Raw genomic sequence first — 25,129 nt, 5'->3', positions numbered from 1 at the left:
TGCGAGCCCGTGTTGTGGTGTTTTTGTGGTTTTAGGCCGTGAGAGTGTTTGTACTGACGAGAGAGTTTTCCTTAAAATCAAAACCAATGAGCACGAAGCAGCAGAGAACGAGTCGCTAAAGAGCAACAGCAACTGACCCTAGTTATCAAGTCAAGCTGATAATATTTATTTTAACTTTTATTATGAAGCAGCTGGGAGGAATATTTGAGTTTAGGTTAGTTACATTTTAAGTTCTCACCAGAAGTGAAGTTCACTGCAGCTTTGACAGTGGATCAGTTTAAAAGCAGAAAAATACTTTTCCAAGAAAACCTTATAAACTTCCAGGAAAAAAAAAGAATTTTTAGAATTACTCAAATCCTGGTAACAAGATAAACAAAATGATACATTTGAGAATGTATAATATGTTATGTCATCCACAGCTTCAAGAAAATGAAATCAGAAAGCCAACCAGAACCAATAACTATGATTTATTAGAATTTCATGACTAATCACTATTTGCTAAAGCTGCAATTCTAAAATCAAAATTTTACAGAAGCCAGAAAAAAGGGAACTACTCAGATAATCTACTGATCTTCACTAAAAACACTAACATTCATTGAGATTTTGTGGAAAAAGAATGAACTGACATATTCTAATTGTGTTGTGTTCAAATTCATTACAGCTCTTGTTCCATCTTTTCAGTTGCGAGGATTTGCTTCTTTTCACAGTTTTATATCATCAGAACCTAGCAGGAGCTGAATATCTGCACAGATGAGCATGAGAGCCTCTTTGCCACAACTAACTGAAAAACGCTGAAACTTTATGAGGTGAATCAATGACGATGGGAGCGGTACCATGTTCCAGGAGTTAATGGAAGCTGCACAGGGAGTGGGGTTAAAGGGATTTGGACGATTACAGTGTGCAATCTTCTGCTTTTTGGGGACGGGCTTATTACACACATGTGGTTGAGACATCGGGCCTATAAATACGACCGACTCTGCGTTCATTAAGCAATCTCCCTTTGAAGGGTTTTTATTGGTGGTTTGACATTACAGAAACACTTTGATCTCCCCCACCCCCTCCCGGTGAGGCTGACGTCTCTGTGACTCTCTGAAAGGCCGCCTGAAGAATTAGTCATTCTTAGTCGTCTGTGACTCTAAAGGCAGCGGTAAACATTGAGGTGCACTCATCTGCTGAGAATGAGGTGTACTGTTGTATCAGAATTTTTATTATTATTAATCTTTTTAATCATTTGATTGGAAAACCGAGCAGCTGTTTTCCCCATTTAGAAAAATAATATTTCTACAACTTTAATTTTACAATAATCTACTTTTTGTGGTATAACACAATACATGACCCTCAGCTTTCCTGCTCATCCCGTCTCCTGTTATTCTAACGCTTGGCACTGAGGCACAACACAATCAGCTCAAGATAAAAAAAAAAGATAAGATTGTTAACGCTACAAAGAACTAGCAGCAATCCATTAAAAAAAGATTTCATGTGAACTCATAGCGTCAGTAGAGAAAACCTGGATATAAACATTATAAATTTAGTCTGGTGTGTGTGAGTATTCTCAGTAAAGAAAATACTAATTCTTTCATTCTTTTAAATTTGTTTTTAATGTCATTCTTTTATTGTTTTATTGTTGTGGATTTAATGTTGCTCTTTCTCCTGTTTTGTTTTCTTGCATATCAGAGTATGATTTGGCTTTTCCATGGTTTGCATTTATATCTAGTATAGTTTATTACTATTTATTATTTTCTATTTTATAAACACAATAAAACACACACATCTTAACAGTAAACTAATTTATGTCAAACTCCATAATCTTAACAATGGGGACCTCAGAAATTATGTTTTGCCTTATTTGGGCATTGGTCCTCAAGAGGAGTACTGGTCCTGACAGGTCACTGTTTATGCTGGAAAAGGTCCTTAAGAGGTCACCAAATCATGTGTATGTGTACACACACACACTCACACACACACTCAGATGCTTCAGATCTTCCTTCAGAACGACATCAGTTTGTCTGAATCACCGTCAAACTAATAAAACAGCACTTAAAAGCTAAACTGAGTCATTACTCCGGTCTGGGCTCAGCTCGTCTGTCTGCCAGCATCAGCTCTTGGCTGGAACTTGGCAGATAGATGACACTGACTGTGTGAACATTACGCTGACACGCTGGATTACAATGATTTAACTCTGATAAGATTGAATCTGTATCTTTAAAACTTGAAAGTTACAGTCTTGGATCCTCGACCGTCTTTCCCCTGGTGTGTGTGTAAAGTGAACATGTCTTAAAGTTCTTCTCTGACCTCACGATCCGATTTAGGAGTTTAAATTATGACTTGTGACAAATTGTCTGATGAAATATTACTATGGTAATATCAAATTAGTCCCATGTAAACTCACTACTGAGTAGTAGAGGCAGATGACTGAGGTTATGATGCTGATATTAGAGATTAAATGAAAATATCATGAAATGTACTGTGAGTTCATGAGGAGATAGAGACACAAGGTCACTATGAATCTCATAAGAACATCACGGTTTATATAAAGTGCAGCTGAATGTCAGACACTTGGGTTATAACTAATAATATGGAAAGGAAAACATTCATTGTATGACTTACTATTTGGAGTGTTTGGAAGATAAACTTTTATGAAACTTTGGTGAAAAAACTAGAATAGACAGGAGAGTTTTTCGAATTGTGCAACAACATCTGGATTGAAAGCACATCTGGCCTACCGCCTGCGTTTCTGCACGATGTCGATGGGCCGGTTGACTGCGCACGGTGACCCGCAGATATTCCCGTTCCGCACCGTGAAGTAGCGATCCTGGACCGAGGGAGGTGGATACACACAGTTCGTCGGTAAACTCATGTCTGTGGTTGGTTTTCTTTCCCGTTTCACTTCTTCTTTTAATCTTCACTAATCCTCCTCTTCCTCCATGCGCTCCTCCGCTCCTCGGCTCTGGCGCGCGCGCTCCTCTCCCTCCACGCTGCTCCGGGTTTCCATCGACGCGCGGACCGACGGAGGGGAGCCCTCGTCGGTGAGTTTCAGCGGCATGACCCCGGCCCGGGACCAGAGGAGGGAGCGGAGCAGAGAACAGGGGTCCGAGCAGAGCGGCTTTCAGACACTTGTTTCCTCTGGTTGGGAGAAGATGAAGTTACGCGGGGAGGTTTGTTTCAAATCCACGTTGAGGAGTTGAGAGCTGAACTGTCCCTCTTCTGTGGAGACTCACTCCTCCCTCCTCACCCTGCTCACCCTCCTCACTCCTTCTCTCTGTGCCCCCTCCTTCCAGCACATGGATTTCTGGCTCTTTAAAGCAGACATGCACCACGTGTGTGCGTGCGCATGTCTATCTATAGTTATGGGGGGTTTGGTTTAATACCGTCTTTATGAGGACATTTTGGCTGGTCCTCACACATTCAAAGTGCTGTCTGAGGGTTAAGACTTGGTTTTAGGGTCAGGGTTAGGGTAACGTTAAGGTAAGGGGCTGGAGAATGCATTATGCCATTGAGTGTCCTCACAACTATGGAGAGACAAGGGCATGTGTGTGGGGTCCAGGTATTACATAGATTGTAGGGACCGAAATCTGTTTACATGGTCACATTTCCCCCATGAAACATTGCAATTTAAGGTGAAGACATGCTTTAAGGTTTAAGCTAAGATTAAGGTTTGGTTTAGGTGTGGTTATGGTTAGATTACATCTTCAGAATTAACTTTACAGCAAAGAAACTTTTTTCAAAACTCAAACATCACAGTCCCAAAGCTTCAGCTTTACCTCAAGTGTTTTACATGAACTTATTGTGGCTCGGGAGGTTGAGAGTTGTCCACTAACCAATATGTCGGTGGTTCAATCCCTGGCTCCACCAGCTTGCATTCCAAAGTGTCCTTGATCAAGATACTGATCTAAATTGCTGCTGACAGCTGTTCTGACGGTGTGTGAATGGTGTGTTATAGAAAAAGTGCTGCATATAGAAGAGCTGTACGAAAATGTGTGAGACTGGGTGAATGTGACTGTAAAGCCTTTGAGAGGTTGGTAAGACTGTGTCTGTGCTAACTGCGATGCATCAGTGTTCGCTGGGTTTTAATGTGCATGATTGAATTACATGTACATGTAGACTGTGAGTACAAATGAATTCATGCATTTAGTTGTACAGTTTAGCTTTTCTTTCTAGAATTTATTTTCTGTCTTTTGTCTTTTAGCAGACTTTTTTAAACTGCTGAATATGCATGTTATATTCACCTATAAAATCAGGTGTGATTGCATAATTCACAGAGTTCAAACCTGCATCAACTCCTGCAGAGGAGGCGCATCCGTCTCTCGATGGACTTATTGGACCCAATGATCTCACCAACTGAGCGGCCTGCTGCTGTCGACATCACAGACAAATATTTGTCTTCTGAGACACAGGGCAGGCGGACGAGTCAGACGTGTTGGCAGGCACATGGAAGTGGAGGCGAAGAGCGGGGGGCTTTAAAATGTCAGACGTTTAAAAACTGAGTTGGCTAAAAACCAAGCTTGAGTGGAGACATGATGAGATGATGAAGGCGGAGTCAGATGTTTGAGCCTGGTCTTCAACCTGCTGCCTGAACTGTGACCACCACAGCTCCAAGTCCTGATTTACCCTCAGAAACATGTATATTTATGTATACAGTATATTTTTTGAATTTATTGATTGTTATTTTAATTAATTCACACTGAAGCATTTACCCCCAATAAACTCGATTTTTAAAATGCACATTATTGCAACTGTAATCTGTTAGTAGCTGATTTTTACACCAACTGGGCAAGTTAGTATCAGCCGTGGGCTCCTATTATTCAATTAGTACAGAAATATGAAAAAACTTGAAGGCCATCAGGCAAAGATTCTTCTATGTTTGAGGAGAAAATCAGCCACTTTCTGTCTTTAATATAACCAGCCGTTCATTATCCTGTATTCTGTGTGACAGACTCCTGTCTGCAGTGACACTGGATCAGGCTCAAACCATGTTTTCAATGTTCACCACAACAGTCCAGTATAATGTCCTTCATTCTGAGACACTTCAACATCTTATCTTGCCACCAACCCAAAGGTGTCAAAGCACAGTTTTGTGGCTGAGTGCTTGAACTGCTGTAATCAAACACCAACCTAGAATGCACTTGACTCTTTTTCCTAGAATGCAGACACAGCTCTGTCCCCACCACCATATTTTCCCACAGAGGCCCAACGAAACACATTTGGACTGGATGGGGAAGCTCCTGTTCCCGTCTGTCTCACCACCAGGACAAAGACAACTTGGCTCCTGCAGAATATCAGATTCAGCGGTTTCTTTACAGGAAAGCCTGATATGAGTTTTTCATAGACATGTGGGTATCAGTGTTTCTATTTACCCAAACTATTTGGAAACTGTGTCATTATGTGGATGGTCCAGCTGAGTGCGCAGCGACTGCATCGTTTGTGGATTCTCAGCTGTGTCTTTACATTAAAGGCATAATTATACCGTTGGCCGTATATATATAAAGATGGACACTGTGTCTCCTCTTCCTCCCACTATCGTGAAATGAAGCTAAACTATCCTGGATACGAGCGCTACCATCATGCACATTTGTTGTCAGAGTCTATAGCATTAAGGGGAATGAGCCGCCGCATCGAAGACCCACTGATACAAGCACTCGACCAACTGTGAGTCAGTCTCAGCTGTCAATCATGACGTTACACTTTTTTAGAACATCAAATAACAAATCAAAACCAAACATACAGGAAAAATGAAGATGTTTGTTCAGAACTACCTAAAATGAGCAAAACCATCTTTGAGAAAATTTGATTATTAGTTTGGACCATGTCCCATCTGCTAACAAGGAGGAGGCAGGGTTTATGACCTATACTGCAGCCAGCCATCAGGGGGCAATCAATATGCTTTGGCTTTAATTGTGGGGAGCCGACATATCGGCCATCTTTAAATATGAGTTATACCATAAGTTCAGGAGCTGCGGTTTGGAATTAGTATTTCCTCGAAACCCTCCAGACCACAGAGGCCAATCACCTGCCTCCTGCTGGTGACCATCCATTGTGACTGTTTGGCAAAACACATGTGAGCAATTTCCCCCTTGTTCTCCCCAAAGTGACTCTTTTCCAATGACACTGATTCACAAATGTTCTTCATTCAGATTTTGTGTGGGTTGACTTCCCCTCAGGAGACCGCTACAGCCTTCACAACGCAGCACGCACGGCCTTTCACTGCAAGGTCACGAAGAGCCTCACAAAAACTGCTCTCTGTTCATTTTCCTGGAAGTTATTTATCTACAAACGAGGGTTGATACAAGTTTCAAACCATGGGAATAATGAATAAAACTGGACCTTATCCCCACAATGCAGTGAATTCACTTATGCATTAAAACACACACACGCCTCTCACACTCTTCCTACTCTCGCTATCTCTTTCCTTGTCGTCATTTACAAAGAAACAAATGTTGGGTTTATCTTGCTGGGATTTCCAGTGTCATATTTAGATATTCTGAGCTTTGTCCTGCATGTGGTAAACCCCCTCACCCTGCCCACCAGTGCTCCCCTACTTCACTCCTTCCTTCTGCAACACACGTGTGGACGTTTGCTGAGAATGAGGTGTTTGTGAGGCCCGCTGTGTAACCGAATCCACCGGCCAAATGACTTCTGCAGCCCAGCTGGCTGCCGGCTCCGATGACAGCATTACATCTGCTAATGAGAATAAGCTGCGAGGGAGGAGTGTCGAGTGTGTGTGTGTATTACTACTGTTATAGGGACCTAAATACGTTTTCACGGTCACATTATGGAGACTTGTCTTCCTTAAAGCGAGACCTTAAATTATTACATTTAGCGTAAAGACACATTTTAAAGTTAGAATTAGATTAAGTTTAGGTTAAGGTTAGGTTAAGGTTAGGGTTAAGCCAGTAGTTTTGAATGTTTAGGTTTAGGTTTAAATTAAGGTTAGGGTTAGGTAAGTAGTAACTACAGCTTAGATTTAGGTTTAAGTTAGGGTTAATGTTGGGCAAGTAATAACTATGGTTTAGGTTAAGGTTAGGGTGAGGCAGGTAGTAACTGCGGTTAAGGGTTTAAGTTTGGGTTTAGGTTATGGTTAGAGTTAGGGTTAGGTAAGTGGTAACTATGATTAAGGGTTAGGGTTAAATTTGTGTTTAGGTTAGGATTTGGCAAGTAGCAACTATAGTTTAAGTTTAAGTTAAGGTTAGCGTTAAGCAAGAAGTATCTATAGTTAAGGTTTAAGATAAGGTCATGGTTAGACAAGTAGTTACTAGAGTTAAAGTTTGAGTTTGGGTTAGAGATAGTTTCCAGGAAATCAATGTACCTTAATATAATGTCCTCATTAGTCATGGAGAGACATCTGCGTGTGTGTGTTTGTACAATACTTATATTTAAAGGTACAGTGTGTAAGATTTAGTGATATCTAGTATTGAAGTTTCATGTTGCATCTGAACACCCCTCACCTCACCCTCTCCTTCCAAACATGAAAAAGAACCTGTGGTAGCTTCAGTTGTCATAAAAACTCAAAAGGTTTTAGTTTGTCCAGTCTGGACTATAGTAAAAAACATGGCGGCCTACGTAGAGAGGGTCCCCTCGATGTAAATCTAAAGTATTTCAATATAAAGGGCCTTTTCTGGGGTAAAGAAAACTAAAATTCATACAATTTAGATGAAACGAATGAGTGAAAACATCATGAGAATTATTCTACATTAAATTTCTGCCAATAGTTCCCTTTCACCTAAATCGTACACACTGGATCTATAAACATCATATATTGGCACGGAAATCTAAGGAAACTCATTTTATAGATTCACGACCTTTGAGTCGAGTGATGTTCTCTCGATGCTTCAGAATCCTGCTTTAAACAACATCACATGCTGATTCCTCCAGCGCTGCTAAACTGTGCTGCAGCTTCTCACTGAGCATAAACAGTGCAAAAAAGCAACAGGGCCTTCAGGCTGTGGACTTCACACAGCAAAACAAATCTTCTTTCTGACAAACAGAAAGCTCATAGTATCATCAAGTGTTCTTCTCACAGGCCGACCAATGTTTCTGTCAGGACTGACTGACTGTTTTCCTCCGGGGGCTGAACATCCACATTAGAAACACACTCATCAGCAATGACACTTGACCCTTTCTCAACATAATAAAGATTTGTTTGACTGTGCAGTGAATTTCCTGTAATGGTCTCATTAGTCTTGTTCTTTGTTTTAAGTCTTCGGTTTTGATAAATAAAAACAGATGTGTTGATGAAATTTCACACATCACAACCTCCTGTCAGTGCAACCTGGCAATCTGACGTCAAGACAAACATAAAGGTTTCGTCTGTGAAATTCAGCCAAACGACATTTCAGTGATCCCAGAATTTGTTCGCAGTTTTTAATTCCTCATTTCAAACCCCAGAGTTTCTCTACCACTGGCGAGAGCCTGGAAGAGCTGGCAACACTTTATTTGCACTGGATCATCAACAGAGCAGAGAGGGTCTAGCCCCACCTTGTGGAGAAGATTGTGCGACACACTAAGCTCAGAGCAGTGATATCTAACCACGCAGGTTTTAGTTCAAGTTGTTACTGGCTGTGGTTTATATGTTACTTTAACCAGAGGGGGAGGAGTGGTCTGAGAGATGCAGTCGTGGTTTTACAGCAAGATGGTCATCTCATCTCTGAGGTCACTAATTGTAAGTAGAAGGGCCATCTGACCCACGCTGCATCCTTCCAGTGAGTTTTGTTGTAATCAGTCCAATGGTTTTTATTTATTCTTGCAAACAATCATACAAACCAAACATGAAACAAACAGACAGGGGAGAAATCATAATAACTGTGGAACAGAAACGGTGAAACTGAATGTGACTTTTCTAATCTGGGTCTGGAGCAGTTTCACAGACAGTCCTCATGTTTGCATGTGTCTCACGGCTCAGTGTTACTGCAACTTTAACGTCTGTCCCTGTACAGTGTTGACATGAGGAATGATTACATCTTGGCTTCAGTTGGCCGCTGTGCTTCTTTTTTTGCTCCTGCAGCTCTGACGTCACTCTGCTTCTTCTGTGACTCCCACTAAACACACACGCTGGAGTCACAGCCGAGCACAGTGTCAACAGTTACTTCAAATCAGGGCAGTGTCTGTGCATTTATGTTGTTTTTGGAGCTTTGGCTCTTTGTTTGGTAAAGATAAGTTATCCAAGCTCACTTCACACTTCAGCCATTTCAACAACTCGATCGATGAATCAGATAATGTTGATATTTGGTAAATATGTGAGTTGAAGGTGAAGTCACTGCCCAGCAGAGGTCGCCCTAACCTTTAGAAAGTCACGCATACAATCACAGACACACACACACACACACACACACACACACACACACACACACACATACAAATAATTTATCATACAACTACAGAAACAATCAGAATCATGATATTTACTGTTTCCTTGTGTATTTTTAAAAATACAATATATAAAAATGGTAAAGGACTCGTCAGAAGGGAGGTAGTGAAAGCTGAAATATTTAAGTTGTAATAAACCAAACCTGTGGCCAACATGTCGCTCTTAAAACAGCATAAAACACCTCCTCCTAACCCTAAATAACCAGAATGGTCCTCAGTAGGGAAGAGTATACCTGTATCATGGAGACCAGCAGACAAACCAGCAGACAAACCAACAATCAAACGGACAGGGGTGATAACATAAGCTCCTTGGTGGAGGTAAACTTCTCCCACATCACTTCTCAACTAGAAGCAGAAAACAGACTCAGGCCTGAAACTGTTTTTCCACAGCTGATAAAACATGACACCTCAACTGACAACATCATGACCTCAAAGAACCTAAAACTCGATCAATATGGATTTTGTGTGTGAGAGAGACACAAACATACACACACAGAAAGAATGTGTACATGAGAAACGAGTTACACATGTCACATTCATGTGTGCTGCCAGGCTGGCGGGGCTGGAGAACTATTCCAGGCTCTGGGGTTTTATTTTTGGGGGTCTGTTGTGTTATTGCCTCCCTCCCTGACTCCCCCTCTATCGCTCTGTTTGGACTCAGCTGTGGCTACACTGGGTCACAAACACGTTTCTGACTGGGATCACACTGGACTCCAGTTTGGGACAAGTGTAGTAGTGACCAGGCTGCTTCAGATGTCCAGAAACCCTTCAGCCTGAAAACTTCATGAGGAAACATGATTATTTTTCCTGCTCCTGTGCGGATTCTTGCTGTGGGTGAGGGTGTGACGTGTGTTTGTGGTCATGATGGGATGTGGTATGGGAGGCTGAGTCAATAGAGAGCTGGGTGGCGCCCACTGGTCCGTGCCCAGTGTGATGCATGAGGACAGGAACAGGCACGAGCACACGAGCAAGAAACGATACGCTGGAATGCGTAAACACACATTTAAACACGCACACGGGGAAACACATAAAGAAAACATGTGCACATGTGGTTATGGCTTGAGGAGCATTGCACGGACACACAGACGACAGCATGTGTTTGTCAGCGGGACACGAGTCCGTCCCTCACTGTGACATCATTAACAACAGACGGGGTTATCTATCCACACACACCGTCCTTCTCCTGTGCATTCATATCAACAAATAATGTTGTGCTGTATGTGCATCTGTTTTTAAACTTGTGCTGGTCCAACCCTCATTTCACTCAGTCCCTTGTTCAGTCTTAGAACTGTGTCTGGGAGACTTTCAGCAAAAACAGGAAGTCTGTTGAAAGAAAACCTGCCACAAACAAAATGTACTTCCTCTCAGAGGTGGTTGGGTAAAATACCAACAAAGAGGAAGACAGAGCAGCTCAAGGACCATGTGAATACAGGACTGGCCTCGTCACACACACTCAGGGTGCTGATCAACACACACACACACACACTCACACTCCTCACATATAGTAATTCTCTCTACACTCTACACACTTACATTGTTTATAGAATTCATATAAATATGAAATATAAATACAAGACAGGTTTTCATGTCAGATATTTCTCCATCAGATCTGATAAACACAATTTACTTTAAGATGCTCCGTCAAAACAAAGTGAACGTAATTAACCCGTCAAGTCCGTCATTCTCGATGAGTAAACATATAACTGTCCTGAGTCATCACATGTTTAAAACTTGTACGTGATTAAAAATAAATCCGTCGCCTCTCCACCATCCATCCCATACATCATGCATCATGCGTCTGAGTCTCATAACCTAAACTCAAGCTGTTCTCTGGCTCCTCTGCATTCTGCTGCATTTCTAAGGACGAGTGTGTGGAAATTGGTTTTGGTTCCTCAGTGGATTTTTCTTTGTGGACACTGGTGCAGCTTTAGACAAACAAAACCCTCGACTCTATGGTCCTGTGGGAGGATCCTGAACCTGATACTCACTGTTGATCTTTTTTATTTCTGAATCATTTCAAGAGACCAAACTTTCTTTTCAGAGACTTGTAGTCAGTCCACATGACACAGCTGAGGTGTTGTCTATCTTTGTGATATCTAATTATCCATCTTTCTTATTTTCTCACAAGCCAAGTTTAAAAAAATATGCCTCTTCTCTTCATCTCTATTCAATTTTGACCAGAAAGTAAGAACTAAAAAGATGTAAAAATAACAATGTGATCATCACTAACAGTAAAACCACTGTTACAGAAATCCAGAAATCCCTGAATGCGCAGAGTGTACTGTTTAAAAAGTATTTTATGTTTTTATGCAGTAACCGTAGCCCTGAGATTGGAGGTATCACTCTGAGACATGCGCTCTGAAACCTGTATGAACACTCCCTCTCATGAATATGAGAATATGCTGAAAAGCTGCAGGATGCATAGATTTAGGAACATACCCCAAGCACGAGTGTCTCCGACCGTGTCCAAAACCAGTCGACGCGCCCTTCCTCGCCAATCGAGGGTCTTTGTTCATTGTCCCTTGAGCTCCTGACTCATCTGACTGGACTGTAAATAAAATAACCTACACATCTTATGAGGTTTCCTTAACTTTGCAACTCAGTCTGTTATTTTTTCCTCCCGCGAACCACCTGCTGGTTCTGCGTTGACTCCATGAGGTTTTGGACTGAGACAAACCAGGACAAAGGTGGAGTTCAGGTGAGACACAAAAACAAGGCAGATACAGTCGGATGGATCTGATCAAAGCTCGGAGCCTCAGGATGCAGGAGAAATCTTTGAAGAATGTTGCAGAGTTCTTCCACTGACGACCCGGACAAGCCTCAACAAGACGGAGAGCAGTGTGAGATTCAATTAGTCTCCGCAGAGGGAAGGAGCAGAAAGCAGAAAGGGAGCTGTTGTAAAGCGACGAGTCGCTGCACTGAAGGATTCTCCACAGCTGTCTCTCCTCTCTCATTGGTTTGTTGTTGTTGTAAATACCCAAACTAATCCCAGACGTGACATCCACCACATTCCTGAAACGCTCTTTAGCGGCACAGCTCCAAATTGTCCACAGGAGAGAAACTTTTACAGAAGCTTGGTTTCTCTACTTCTCAGTCAGTTGTTCACTCGGTTTGCAGAAAAGAGGAACGGTGGAGTATCTGCTGATACAGCGAGGGTTGAACTCTTCCTCTACTGTGAGAGTCCCCTGAGGTCGATGTGGGAGCTGAAGACAGCCCACCAAGTCCTGAGGAGTCTGTTTTGTACAGGACATCCAATCCCAGGACAAATATGTAAATTCTTACTTCATGCTACAGGCTGATCCCTATTTAAGCCACACTTTCATATATCTAGTTTTGACCCTTTCTGGGTTTTGTGAAAACACTCAGACATTTTGGTGTGTCCCAACTTGTCAAAGGGAGAACTGACTCCAGAGCGTGGCTGACGGGTGTTTTTGTGTCTGGCAGAGCTGGCATGGCTCAGCCTTCATTGACACGTGAGATCAGCAGGCCGCCGAGTCTGACACCCTCCTCCCGCTGCCCCGCAGCAACATAATTACAGGGTATATTGTTAGAGTTGCTGCTGGGCAGGGTGGCAAGCGGGTTGTGCGTGTGTGTGTCGAGTGGGGGGATGATGATGAAGGGCACATAAGGATGCATGGCAAATAGTGGTTACACAAAAGTACCACACAAAAAACTTTTTGTAGTTTCATGATTGTCACATAATGAGGTAAATTAGGGTTGCAGCTGATTTTCAATATAGATTAACCAGAAGACAAAGTGTTTAGTGTACAAGAGCACAAGAAATAAAAAAAACACAAAGATGCTTCACCTGTGGAAAAAGTCAGATTATCTGTTTACAATGAAACCCGACAAACACTGGACACACAATGTTTTTGCTTGAAAAATAGTCAAACAATGAATTAATTATCATAAATCTCTGTCAATCAACTATTTGATTAATCAACAATTTATCTCAGCTACACTGAACTAAACTTTAAGCCACAAAAACGGATGAAAAACAGAAACGAGGACATAAAACCCCATCGCACGACTCAAGTAATCCTCCAGAAAGGTAGACGAGGAGTGTGAAGACAAATCTAACAACTCCTCCTCACTAATGAACTTTTCACACGATAAATGAAGTCGGAGGACGAAAAAAACTAAGACAGGATGATGATTCAGCCAAGATACGACTGGCTCAGATGTGAGATTACACCTCAGTCAAAGAAACACACACGTCCTCTGACAACATTATAACCTCAACGAGACGCCAGCGAGATCTCACCAATACAGAGCTGTTAAAATTCTGGTGCTGGAAATTAAGTCTCCATGTGTTTGTTGGTATTATTGTTCATGTTGGCATCTTAAGGTGTCACCACTACAGAGGGAGAATATTTATTTTTACATCATAGACAATTTGTATGTGTTGTGAAATACCTAGGGTTGCAAAATTCCGGTAATTTTCAAAGTTGGAAACTTTCTATGGGAATTAACGGGAATATATGGGAATAAATCTGAAATTTACAAAATTGGAGGTTGGCCCTCAACAGGGAACTTAAATATAGTTGGGGAAAATATATTTAAGCATAATCTTGGCTAAAACAACCAGATTTACTTCACGTACACTCCTCAATCACAGCACACTGCTTACTGCAGGGCTATTGAGGCCACACCCCCTACATGCACTGTGCATTCCTCCATCACATGCACATCTGATTTCAAGACTATTGAAGCCACACATTTGAACCCGAGGACTATCTGAAGTCAAGTAAGTTTTGATAATATTATGGGGTAAATATATTTGATCTATAATAGTACTGATGTTTAACTTGGAAATATTAAATAAAAATAGGTGCTGAATGTAAGCTATTTTTCATTTCATTGGCCATTTAAGAGGCTAGCTTATTATGGTGGCGGTAGCTACCTCAAATGTGATGCTGTTTCTTAAGACTCCTGCAAGATGGTTTTCTGTAACCATACAAGAATTCATACATCAATTGTCAAATATTTTGAAGACCATTCCAGTTGTTTAGCCAACTATATTTCTGTTGAAATGTCATATTTTTTAATTGTATTATTTTGCATGGATGTCTGCTTATGACAAAACAAAAATATTTACATTTATATTTGGATATGATCCAGTTTGTTTAAATTACCCCCAATTTGCAGTTAATAACCATAAATTCCCAATATTCCCATAAATTCCCATAACTCTCATTCCCCACCTTAACTTTCCATGGAAAGTTTCTGGAAATTTACCGGGAATTTTCCGCTCCTTTGCAACCCTAGAAATACCTCATTAAAACAACAATTAAATAAATCACTATTAGAATCGACATACAGACTCATAACAGCATTAAATTACAGAACTTTAATGTGGAAGGTTCGTTCATATTAATCCTGCCTGTGTGAAAAAGTGTGAACCTGAAGTGCAGTAAAGTTGCTCCACAGAGGCCTCTGGGTTAAAGACTGTGTCATCACAACGTTCCTGATTTGAGTCTGGTTTTAAGACAAGTTTGTCTAGCAGCAGTTTGCTCTGGATATGAGCAAGTAATTGCAAGTAATTAAGGATTATTAAGGATATTAACAAAACAGTATGTTAAATATGAAAACACAAAAACAGATGAAATTTGTATTTTTATTTTATCCTTTAGTTGTATCTTGTTTTTACATTTTATTTAATGTTCTTTTTATCCAATTTGTTTTGCTTCATATTTCATTAAATGATCTTTGAATTTCTGTTCCCTTCTCAGTTTTTACTTTTAGAGAGAGAATTAAATAAATGAAAACACACATGAATATTGGAGCAGCAGCCACGAGGTGATCACAGGCACAGGGTCGAAATCAGATCACATACGCCTTCAGCTCTGCTTGGCTACTTTGTCAAACAGATAATAATGTGTTGCTGATGTGTCATAAACCAGCTCCCACTAACTCAGCTGGTGAAATGAGGAGGGGTATCAGAGGTGTGCTGTGGTCAAACAGCCACAAGTTGAGGGATGTATAAAAACCTGGATATTTGTTTCAATCTATTATACTTTCAAATACACCATGAAATATGTTAACAAGGTAAAAATGAGTTTAAAATGATGTTTTACTGAATAATGACAACACTGCCATGTAACGGTGCGTGAGGTAAATTAACACAAGCTGCTTTAACCACATAGTTAGTTGTAATGTAATGTAGTCACAGGCAGACAGACAGTGTGTGGCAGAGGCATCCATGTTTCTTGTTTACCTGAGGAAAGATGTTTGAATTCTGCACTAAATAAACTAGTGATCAACTATAACAATATTGAAGTGTTTTCCAGTCTGTCATATGAAATAAACATTCATCAAGGGTGTGATTATAGTTTTTTAATGTGCTCTGTCCCGTCACTGGTGGCTGCTTGATCTTTGTTTTTAACTGTGATGACTTAGCTTTTATTATATACTGTATTAATTATAGTGCAGTAAAATACTGTAAATCAAAGCTTTGTTCTGCTCAGTTAACGACACTTACAGGGAGATTTGTAGCGATTAAATAACTGTTGGGTTTTTACTATCTGACACTCCTGCTGCATTTTGGGTAACTCTAATGACTTTCCTCTGAAAACTGGGTGTGAGTCGAGTTGGCAAAGAAGCTTCTCTAATAAACGTTCAGTGAGAAATGTGTTGGTTGCACAAACCTGAGCATTTACTGGATTACTGAAGAGTAATGAGATGGCGTCTGTGCTCGTATCTGTCACCAAAATAACATCACATCATAAGATCAATGTTCCACTGAGGTTTTCCAACGATTCATAAAGGCCCAGTTATTTCCCCTTTTAGCTGGTGCACATATGACAAAAATGTATGCATGAGCACCAGCACAACAAGCAGCACCACTGTTCCAGCAGCTCCCAGCCACATGAAAAGAAATCTCCTGAGCCGTATGGTGCCAACATATAATAAATATCCAGTGACGTTGCTGTGATCGCTGTGGGAAACGCTCTTATCTCCCAGTATTCAAGTCTGACTCAGTTGAAACAGCTGTGAGAGCAGCACTCAGACCACAATGCAACACTGTGAGCATTTCTTCTGTATGTCTCTAAAGCTCAATAACCACTTTCCTGCAAATATTAAAGTCGAACAGTTGCTTTCAAACATCAGGCTGCACCGGTCGGCCTGTGAACATGCACTGTCACAACCATAAAAATACATTTGACTGTGAGTTTACAGATTACAAAGATCAACGGCGGCTTTAGATTTTCCTTCCCTGCAGTTTTCTCACCGGTTTCCTCAATTGACCTGCAGGCCATGGTGGAAAATCTAAGTCCTGCGTCACAACCTGGCAGTGCTTCTGTCTCTCACACTGACACAGTAAGTTTCTAATTTGAATGTCAGAAAATGACTCCTTCACTTCTGAGATGACTAATAATCTCCGATCAGGTTGTATTTAAGGTTTGATGGAAGATATCTCTTGATATGTTGAAAGATACACATGTTGCTGTCATGACGAACGAGACGGTGCCGCGTTAGCTCTGAATTCACTGCACTGAGGTGTTCGTACACTCCCTCCCTGCTCGTCTCTGACTCAAGGTTTGTGTTCGGCTGCATCTGCTGCCACAGGATCCTCTCTCCGTGCTGCTTGACCTGCGCCTGCTGTGCCATCAACGAACACCTTAGGCACAAAACAAGGCCCCCTCTTTCATTGCAGGAACAACGAGTTCCATTGAGACCACACCGAGTCCCGACGTCAACAAAATCATGATTTCCCACAGTTACCTTCTCATCAGACAATGGTGCTTTTTTTTCCACAGTGAACCCATGACACGCATGTTGATAATGTGGAAAAGCAGCAACTGTGATGCAGAGGCAATGCCCCATTACCCATCAGCCCCCCGAACAAACGAGTTTACTCAAGTTCAGAGGGGTCATAGTATTAGAGATAACAAAGACGACTTCTGAATCTTAACCTTCACATTTTAACTTATTTTTCTAGAAAAACAGATCATGCAAATGCTGCACAGGTACAGTAATATCAAAACCACACTACCTGGGTGTGTGTGCCAAGGTGAAGCGCCTCTGCAGGGCGATGCTGCGGTTCATCAGGAGTTTGCGGAACAGCAGAGGAGAGTGGCGGGGGGAGTTTCGAGGAGAGTCACAGGGGGACATCTTCGGGGATCCACAGGGTGAGCCAGACCTTGACTGCGGGTTCAGCCTTATGGGCTGAGTGCTGCTGTACGGGAAGGAATTGGCCTCCCCGGAGACTTCGCAGAGGGCCTCGCTCATGATGCTGGCGTTCGAGGGTTTAAGAAAATAAAGGCCTCTTGTTTTTACGGCGATCTCTTGCACAGCCCTCTAAGGTGGTCCAAGCCATCCATTCGTTTACCAGATATCTCTCAGGTCTAATGATGCTCTGTATGTTCACTTGTAGGAAACTCTTCACATCCGCAGCTCGAGAATCTTCATAACCTACATGCAGAGCGATCTGCAGGCACCGATGATGGACACAGACATGAGTGCAAGAGAGAGCCCTCCCCTCAGCAGTAAGCTCTGTTTACATAGCACTGAGCCCTGCCTAAATATGGCCAGGCCTGAATTATAGCGTTGTTAGCTCAGATCATGAGGGAACTAACCGTGTCCAGCACTCCCTTCAGGCAGGAGTAAACTGGCAACGACTAAGCACAACAGTTTACATCCCTCTCTCTTTTTTTTACCCTCAGGCCATCAGTGTGCAAATATTAACCAGTGATTACAGCTCTGTGTGTGAAGACACATGCCAAAGCTGTGCAGCGTTGAGAGGCTGCAGCCGGGATAGATTTTCGTTGTGCTCATCAGCGGGGGGGCCTCGCTCGGTCTAAAAACAGAGCCAGCTCCAGATAAAAGATAACAGGAGCCATGGAAATGTCACTGAAACTTTTACTTGAGTCTCAAGAGAACAGAGATTTTTCCAATGAAGCTGAGTAGTTCCATCTTTGACCCACAGATTCAAAACCTCCCTGACACAAAACATAACCCAGAGAATTCAACCAAAATACACAAAGTTAAGTCTTAAATCTGCTTGTGCCGAAACATTTCTCTGGATAAGCAGCGTACTGTAAACACGTCTTGCTCCTGACATGGGTCTTAGAGTCAGAACACCTCAGATATAAACTACAGTAGACAGGTACACAGGGATCCAGGGATCATAAAGGTGACCTGTGATTGGCTGCGTGTGAGGGTTCAGCAGGGTAAACATTACTGACAGGAACATCTGTCCTGATGCTTATCGCTGAGACGCTTACGACAGCAGCAGACACAAGCAAACAATGAAAACATCTCTACTCATATCACATCCTTCCACCAAGTTTTTTGGAAATCCAAACATAAGTTTTAGTGAAAACAACCAACAACCAAAAGGACGGGGTGAAAACATAACCTCTTTGGGGGAGGTGATAAAATAATAATATAGACGTTAATAATACATTCATTTATCATTGTATACCATTTATATTGTCTATACGTGTTGTCTGTTTTATAATTGTATTGTTATTGTTTCATTTTATTTCTGTTTCAGTTTATCCTCTGATCTATTTGCCTTTGTCCGGAAATGCTTTAATCCTGTTTGAACTAGATAAACACTTTATAACCATGTTTGGAAAGCATTGTGTAACTAAAGCTTGTTATTGTCATTATCATTTCTGTAAAGGCTCGGAATATCGTCCACCTTCTGCTAAATCAGAAAATAAGTTGAGTATTTCTGCTTCGCTTTGTCTCTTTGTTAGCGAGAGGTAGAGGGGCTCTCGAGCCCGAGGGGCCGCCTGCCAAAGTACTGATTTAACTCCGGAGAGGTCACGAGGGGTCACTGCAATGAGCTGGCTAACAAAAACACAGCTGTTGTATCGAGTGCTGCCGAATGTGACCAGCAGATGGTGCCCACGCACAAACACAGATAGACTGACAAAATATGAAGATAAGCAACAAACAAAGTGAACTCAGCAGAATGTCGAACCTGTGTAGGTTTGACTTAAAGAAATTAAACTTCAGAGCATCAGTTTTCCGGTATTAGGACAAAATCTTTGTCTGAGGCACAGTTCATAGTTCAAACTTAATCCTTGGCCCCAGAGCATTTTTATCCCGACCCTGGAAACGGTTCACATCATCTGCCAACACAGTTACGCATGTGAGGGAATCAGGGGTTGGCTGCGTGGGAGAAAATAATTCAAAACATTAAGAAAAACTGTAGACTACGTGGGCCCAGCAAATCACACACTTGCCATTATGAGTCAATGGGGAGAAAAGACCAGGAGCTGAATGCCATGTCTTTGCTTTAAGTGACTAATGCTGATATATTTATTTGACTGAGTCACATACCCTTCCTCCTCCCACCGCTAACACACACACAGACATACAAATTAATTTTCAAACACACACACACAGACCTTGCAATAGAGACCTGAGAATCCATTGCATGGTATCCTGTCTCCGTCAGTCTCCAGTATCTGTAGGTGGAACTGTCACATATACTCAACCAAGGACTTTTTATTAAAAATAAACAAACCACATAAATCAAAAATACTGTTTTAATGTAAATTGACAGCCAGCAGCAGCTTGCACCGAAAGCTCCTCTCTCTCTCCCTCTCTCTCTCTCTCCCTCTCCCTCTCGAGGCTTTGTTTTTTAATAAAAGGAGATTTTCTATTGAAGTGTGTGCATTTCCAGCTGTGAAACTCGCATAAGGAATGACCCTTCAGGAGCTTTGTGTTGCAGTAGCAGCGGTGGCAGGAAATATGGGGGTTATCTGGATGGAAGTGAATGGACAAGTTGGCAGGAGTTCAACACAGCATACCTGAAAAATATTTGAACAATGAAATGTTATCATAAGAAAAATGACTGAAGTGATATGTATGGAACTGTTTCACCCTAATTTCAAAATAATCACTTCTTTCTTCCAGTGTTTCTGTGATGCTTCTCCATTTCAGGATGTAAACAAGCTGTGTTAGCAGCGGGTATGGAGGTGTTTGGAAAAATCTCCCACCTTATTTTTTCATCAATATTATATCTATAATTTGAATGGATCTGCTCCTTGATCTGTATCTGCACCAAAATTTGATTTTAGTAGATTGTACGTATTCCTGCAAACAAATAACTCAACAAACAGACACTGGTGAAATCATAACCTGCTTGAAAGAGGGGAAGATATTAATACATGAAAGAAAGAAAGACAGATAAGGGTATGACATGCAGAAAGGTTTCCTGACATGAATCATTTCAGGGAGTGAGTGGTGTACGCATCTAAATGATTAGGTGACTGTGGCACTCTGACGTTACAGCTCTGAAGGCAAAACACTGCAGCAGTTATATCAACCCACACCCCGCGTGTATTTCGCTCTGATTCTGTTCTCATTCGAGCAATAATTGCAGCTAAAAACAGACTGTGAGTGTAGGCAGCCACACGACCGGCGATAGTTCGTCAAGGTGACTGACAAGCGGCGGAGTGAGAACTTGACAAACAAAGGAGAGAAAGTCTGTTGTAACTTGTGCAGGAGAATAAGTCGACTTCAGTTTCTTGTCGTTTAATGTCATTTTTCAGTCCAAGAAGAAAATTGCAACAATACTTTATATGGAATAGTAGCTACTGTATGTCCTAACACACACAGACTCACACACTTTATGTGAACAAGCTTAAAGGTTACAAATAAATATCTATAAAAAAAAAAAATTCTCGTCACATCCCAGAATAACAATGTTACTGTGCAGATGCATGTAAGTAACTACACACACACATGATTTACAAAACAGGCGGCAATATAACCTAGATATAATGTTAATATAAGTTTGAGTCCATTTAAACCAGCTTTCTTTAAGATAAGGAGGAAATACTTAACAGAGATAATGTTACGTGTGATAATTGGTTTGAAAAATGTTAAAGTAAAAACCTTTGGTCAGTTGCTGATTTGAAAAGACTTCTTATCTACCTCCAACATCTCCGTCTCTCTGCCTCGCCCCACACTGTGACTGTAAACTACAAGTAACATCCAATATAAAGCTTCATTAACATCAACATTAAACGTTATTAGACCTCTCATCAGATTTGATGAAATAAGTAATGAAACGAGAAATTGTGATGCTTAACCCCTGGGAACGATTAGAGATCAATTCATAGTTGGTTGTGGTCTTTTTAGAGCTGCAGCGATTAGACAGTTAATTGAATGGTCGATCAAACTAAAATGAGTTGGCTAGTTTTATAATCACATAACAGCGGTAAATGGTTGATGGCTGCAGGCTTTCAAATGGGTTATTTTCTACAATGAATAAATAATCTGCAACAATTAAAATTGTTATTAGTAGCAGGCTTGGTCTTTTCAAGTGATTTTGAGGCAGATGAATATATAATTTCGCAAAATGATCAAATCATAACAAAGCAAAAAATGAGATTTGTTCCATCTACTGCAACTTCCTCCTTAATGTTCAGAGAGTTTGAGCTTAAACTGCAGATGAAGTTACATCAGCAAGTTAAACTGCTTAAGTGTAATTAAGTGTAAAAGGTATAGAAGTCAGATCAGAGGAGGTCAGAGTGTGAGGAGAGGATGCACAGAGCCGTGCAGTGGTAAATTGTCCAGATGGAGGCGTCACTTGCAGCTCAGGGGGGGAAGAAGAGCCAGGAACACGGAGAGGCACAGTCTGAACAACTTCCTCTGGAAAAGGCCAAGAACCGGGATCAGAGCCAGCGTCCGCAGGCTTTCAACATATTCCTGCTGATACTACAGATCACATCCCCACATTTATATCTGTCCATGTCTGTGTTCGAATGTCCCACCTTTAATGGTTGGCATAGACAAAGCTTGTTTTGGTCTGTTGTAATTGTCTGTGTGAGACTGGAAATAACATCTTTAAGACCTGTGTTTGTTCAGCACCCAGATTGTGCAATAAAGATTTAAATCAAGGATTAGTCACCGATTTATTTATTCACCATTTAATGCGGCTGTTTATTCAAAATGACTCATTTGTCATATTTTGCAGCTGATGTTGAAATGTAATTATGATGCTACAGATAATTTACCAACCAGAACACACTTTAGTGTGAGTACAGCACGGAGCTAAAATCTAAACTAAACATAAAGAAAATCTTCCGTCTGCTCTTAGAATATTTTCTAGTTTTCCAGTGTAATGTGTTGTAACCTGAGTTCAGCTGCCTCACTGAAACGTAACTAGAGCTGCAAATGACATCAACTGGTAGCTTAGTTACTCAGATTCATTTCATTTGTTCAAGCTTAAATCTTTGAAAAGGTGACAGAAGGGTTCAAAACTCAACCTTCCTCAACAATCCTTCCTGCTGACCATATTCAATTTACACATTTACATATGTCCCATATCTTCATGTTTTAAGCAAAGGATCTTACAAACTGCACTTTTATTCTAATAAACTGTCTCATGCTTCAACAAAATATCATCAGCTCATGATAAGAATGACGGCTGTGAGCAAAACAACCAAATACATGTTAACCTAAAACTAATTATATTGAATTTTGCCAGAATGGGGAAATGGCAATGTATCATTAAAATGTTCAGTTACGATGTATTGGTGATGATGTTCTGTCGTGACACATACGCCCATCATACTACAGTATATTTCTATTTTTGTCTATTAGCGAACGAGGACTGTAAATGATTCTCGCTCCCAGTGTGTTTTCTCAGACTTCACCTTCAGTCTGAGGTGAAGCGACTGTGATGATGAAGACCAGGTCGAAACTGTGGGCTTCAAAAAGACTGAGACATCACATCCTTCATTTCACAACTGCCTGTCAGTGTCATCTGCATCTCCTAGGCAACTGGGATCTCCTCCATGACAAAGTGTGTGATGTGATTCAAACAAGACGACTGTTGTTCTGACCTTGCACACATCTGAGGCTGCAGCCACAGAGGTGGTGTAGTTAAACACCACCGCCATTAAGTTGGACAATAGTCCAAGAGAAAATTTAAAAAGGCCTGAATGAAAACATTAACGATGAAGAAGAGAATGCTTTCATAGTGACTTTGTTAATGTTATTAATATATGTTTGTTATATCAACATTTTAAAATCTTAGTTCGGAGTTTATCACATCAGATGCAACTTGATTTATTGAGGAAATTCAAAGATGGGGGAGCGATTTTAAGCCTCATTTACGCTCAACATTAGATACTCACAGATACAGAAGCAGTAAATAGTGGGGATTGAGCAGCTGATACTTGTGACAATAGGCGAAGAGAAAGACATTTTAAGAATCGCAAATCTTTTAGAGGAGAGACTTTGAGAGTTGGTAAGAACCTACAGGCAAGTAAAGCCAAACATCGTGCTTTTGTCTGCAATGGGAATGGACACAGTCCACGAGGACGCCCGGGTCAGCTCCGATCAGCAGTGATGTAACAACTCTCGACTTAGCCCTGCCCTCTAGTGGAAGTGATGATTACGACCATTCCAATATAAAGGACACATGGAAGAATGTGGGCAGTGACAGTTAGCTCGTTTGAAACGGAGGCCTCTCTTTTCATACTTCAATGAAATAAGCATTAACACTGTTGCTGCCTTGGTGTTATCAGCAAACACGATCCAGGGGAAACAGGCAACAGATGCAGAGGCTGGAGGATGTGGTTCGAACAAACACAGGACGTGAGCAGTGATATATATCTGTGATTATTATCCTTCCTGTGCCTTTTCAACAGCGGTTCGAAATTTGCATGAAACATCATCTGACACGCTGCATTTACCAGTAATTTAGGAATTCATGGTGTACTGTGGGCAAATAAAAAATAAACACTAAAATCTGTTTTTCATTAAATCCGATTTTTGGGGTGAAACACTTTGAACACCCCCCTGCTTATAATACAATTTTTTTTTACAAATCGACCACTTTCAATAAAGCATCATGATGTTATCTCCTGTTCTATGAAATACGGATATCATTTCTGTTCCTGCCTAAAAGTTATAACACTTCAAATTCTGAATACTATTGCATTAAGAAATGACACCCATGTTAACACTCCCGTCTCCTAAAGGCCTGTCTCTTCTGTGCTTTGTAATTCTGCTCCACAATGGAAGTGTTGAGAGTGTCAAAATGTTTTTTTCCACAAAGTTATACGACTTGTAAATGTGATGTTCTGCCGCCTTGGTCAGTTAAGCATCGCTGTCTTCCCTCCTATCGCTTCTATCGACTCATTTTAGGCCACAAATACAGATTGCTGTTTTCACAGCATTCAAGATATCTCACTGTGAATCATTGTGAGGTCGACTGCGTAATCCTGTGAGTCCAAAGACAAGCACTGAATTGATTGGATGTAGTTTAGAAAGACACACACACATACACAGACACACACACACACACACACAAACACATACACAGACACACACACCTTTGTATATAAGTTCCTCAATTACCACATGTCAAGACAAAAACAAAGCAATCTTTGATGGAATTGGGTCAAAGCACAGATCAGCGTATAAAACGATTTCAAAACCTCAGAGTCCACACAGGCCTCAATGACTTTGACATAGAAAAAGTTTGTTAACTCCAGGACTGTTCGTTGGTAGAGATGGTGGAACTGATGAATTGGACGAGAAGGACCACGGTCAGGGGGAGGACACAGAGATGTCATTCAAACAGAGCTTCAGGATTTAAACCTGATCTGTAATGGTTAATGTAACGATCCTCTGTTTTCATGTCTTCTTTTTTTATCTTTTCTTTAACCAGACTCCAAATGACGTTTAAAGTGCAAGGCGGACACTCTTGATATTTTGGCATAATCTTTATGGGTATATAGGCTGGAGGAACAGCATTTAATCATTGTCGGATTAACTAAAATGTGTGAAT

General features: G+C 41.1%; 1 protein-coding gene across 16 annotated transcripts in view; it reads right to left on the bottom strand.

Moving 5' to 3' along the window:
• LOC109636681 (3',5'-cyclic-AMP phosphodiesterase 4C-like) overlaps window positions 1-25,129 on the bottom strand; it is an 84,615-nt gene that overhangs the window by 28,052 nt on the left and 31,434 nt on the right. For 4 of the 16 annotated variants that reach the window (XM_069521771.1, XM_069521772.1, XM_069521775.1 and 1 more), the window contains exon 1: window positions 17,357-17,806. The exons of 7 other annotated variants lie outside the window; for them this stretch is intronic. In XM_069521771.1, coding sequence (XP_069377872.1) covers window positions 17,357-17,592 — 236 coding nt within the window. In that variant the 5' untranslated portion in view covers window positions 17,593-17,806. Of the gene's footprint in view, window positions 1-2,723; window positions 4,718-11,799; window positions 13,393-17,356; window positions 17,807-25,129 lie in introns of those variants that run through there. 5 more of the 16 variants (XM_020098561.2, XM_069521782.1, XM_069521779.1 and 2 more) reach the window with 4 other exon arrangements.

This window comes from Paralichthys olivaceus, chromosome 3 (assembly GCF_024713975.1).
Source record: "Paralichthys olivaceus isolate ysfri-2021 chromosome 3, ASM2471397v2, whole genome shotgun sequence".
Taxonomy (NCBI): domain Eukaryota; kingdom Metazoa; phylum Chordata; class Actinopteri; order Pleuronectiformes; family Paralichthyidae; genus Paralichthys; species Paralichthys olivaceus.
The sequence above is the reverse complement of the archived record's forward strand: the minus strand, read 5'-3'. Positions and strand labels throughout refer to the sequence as shown.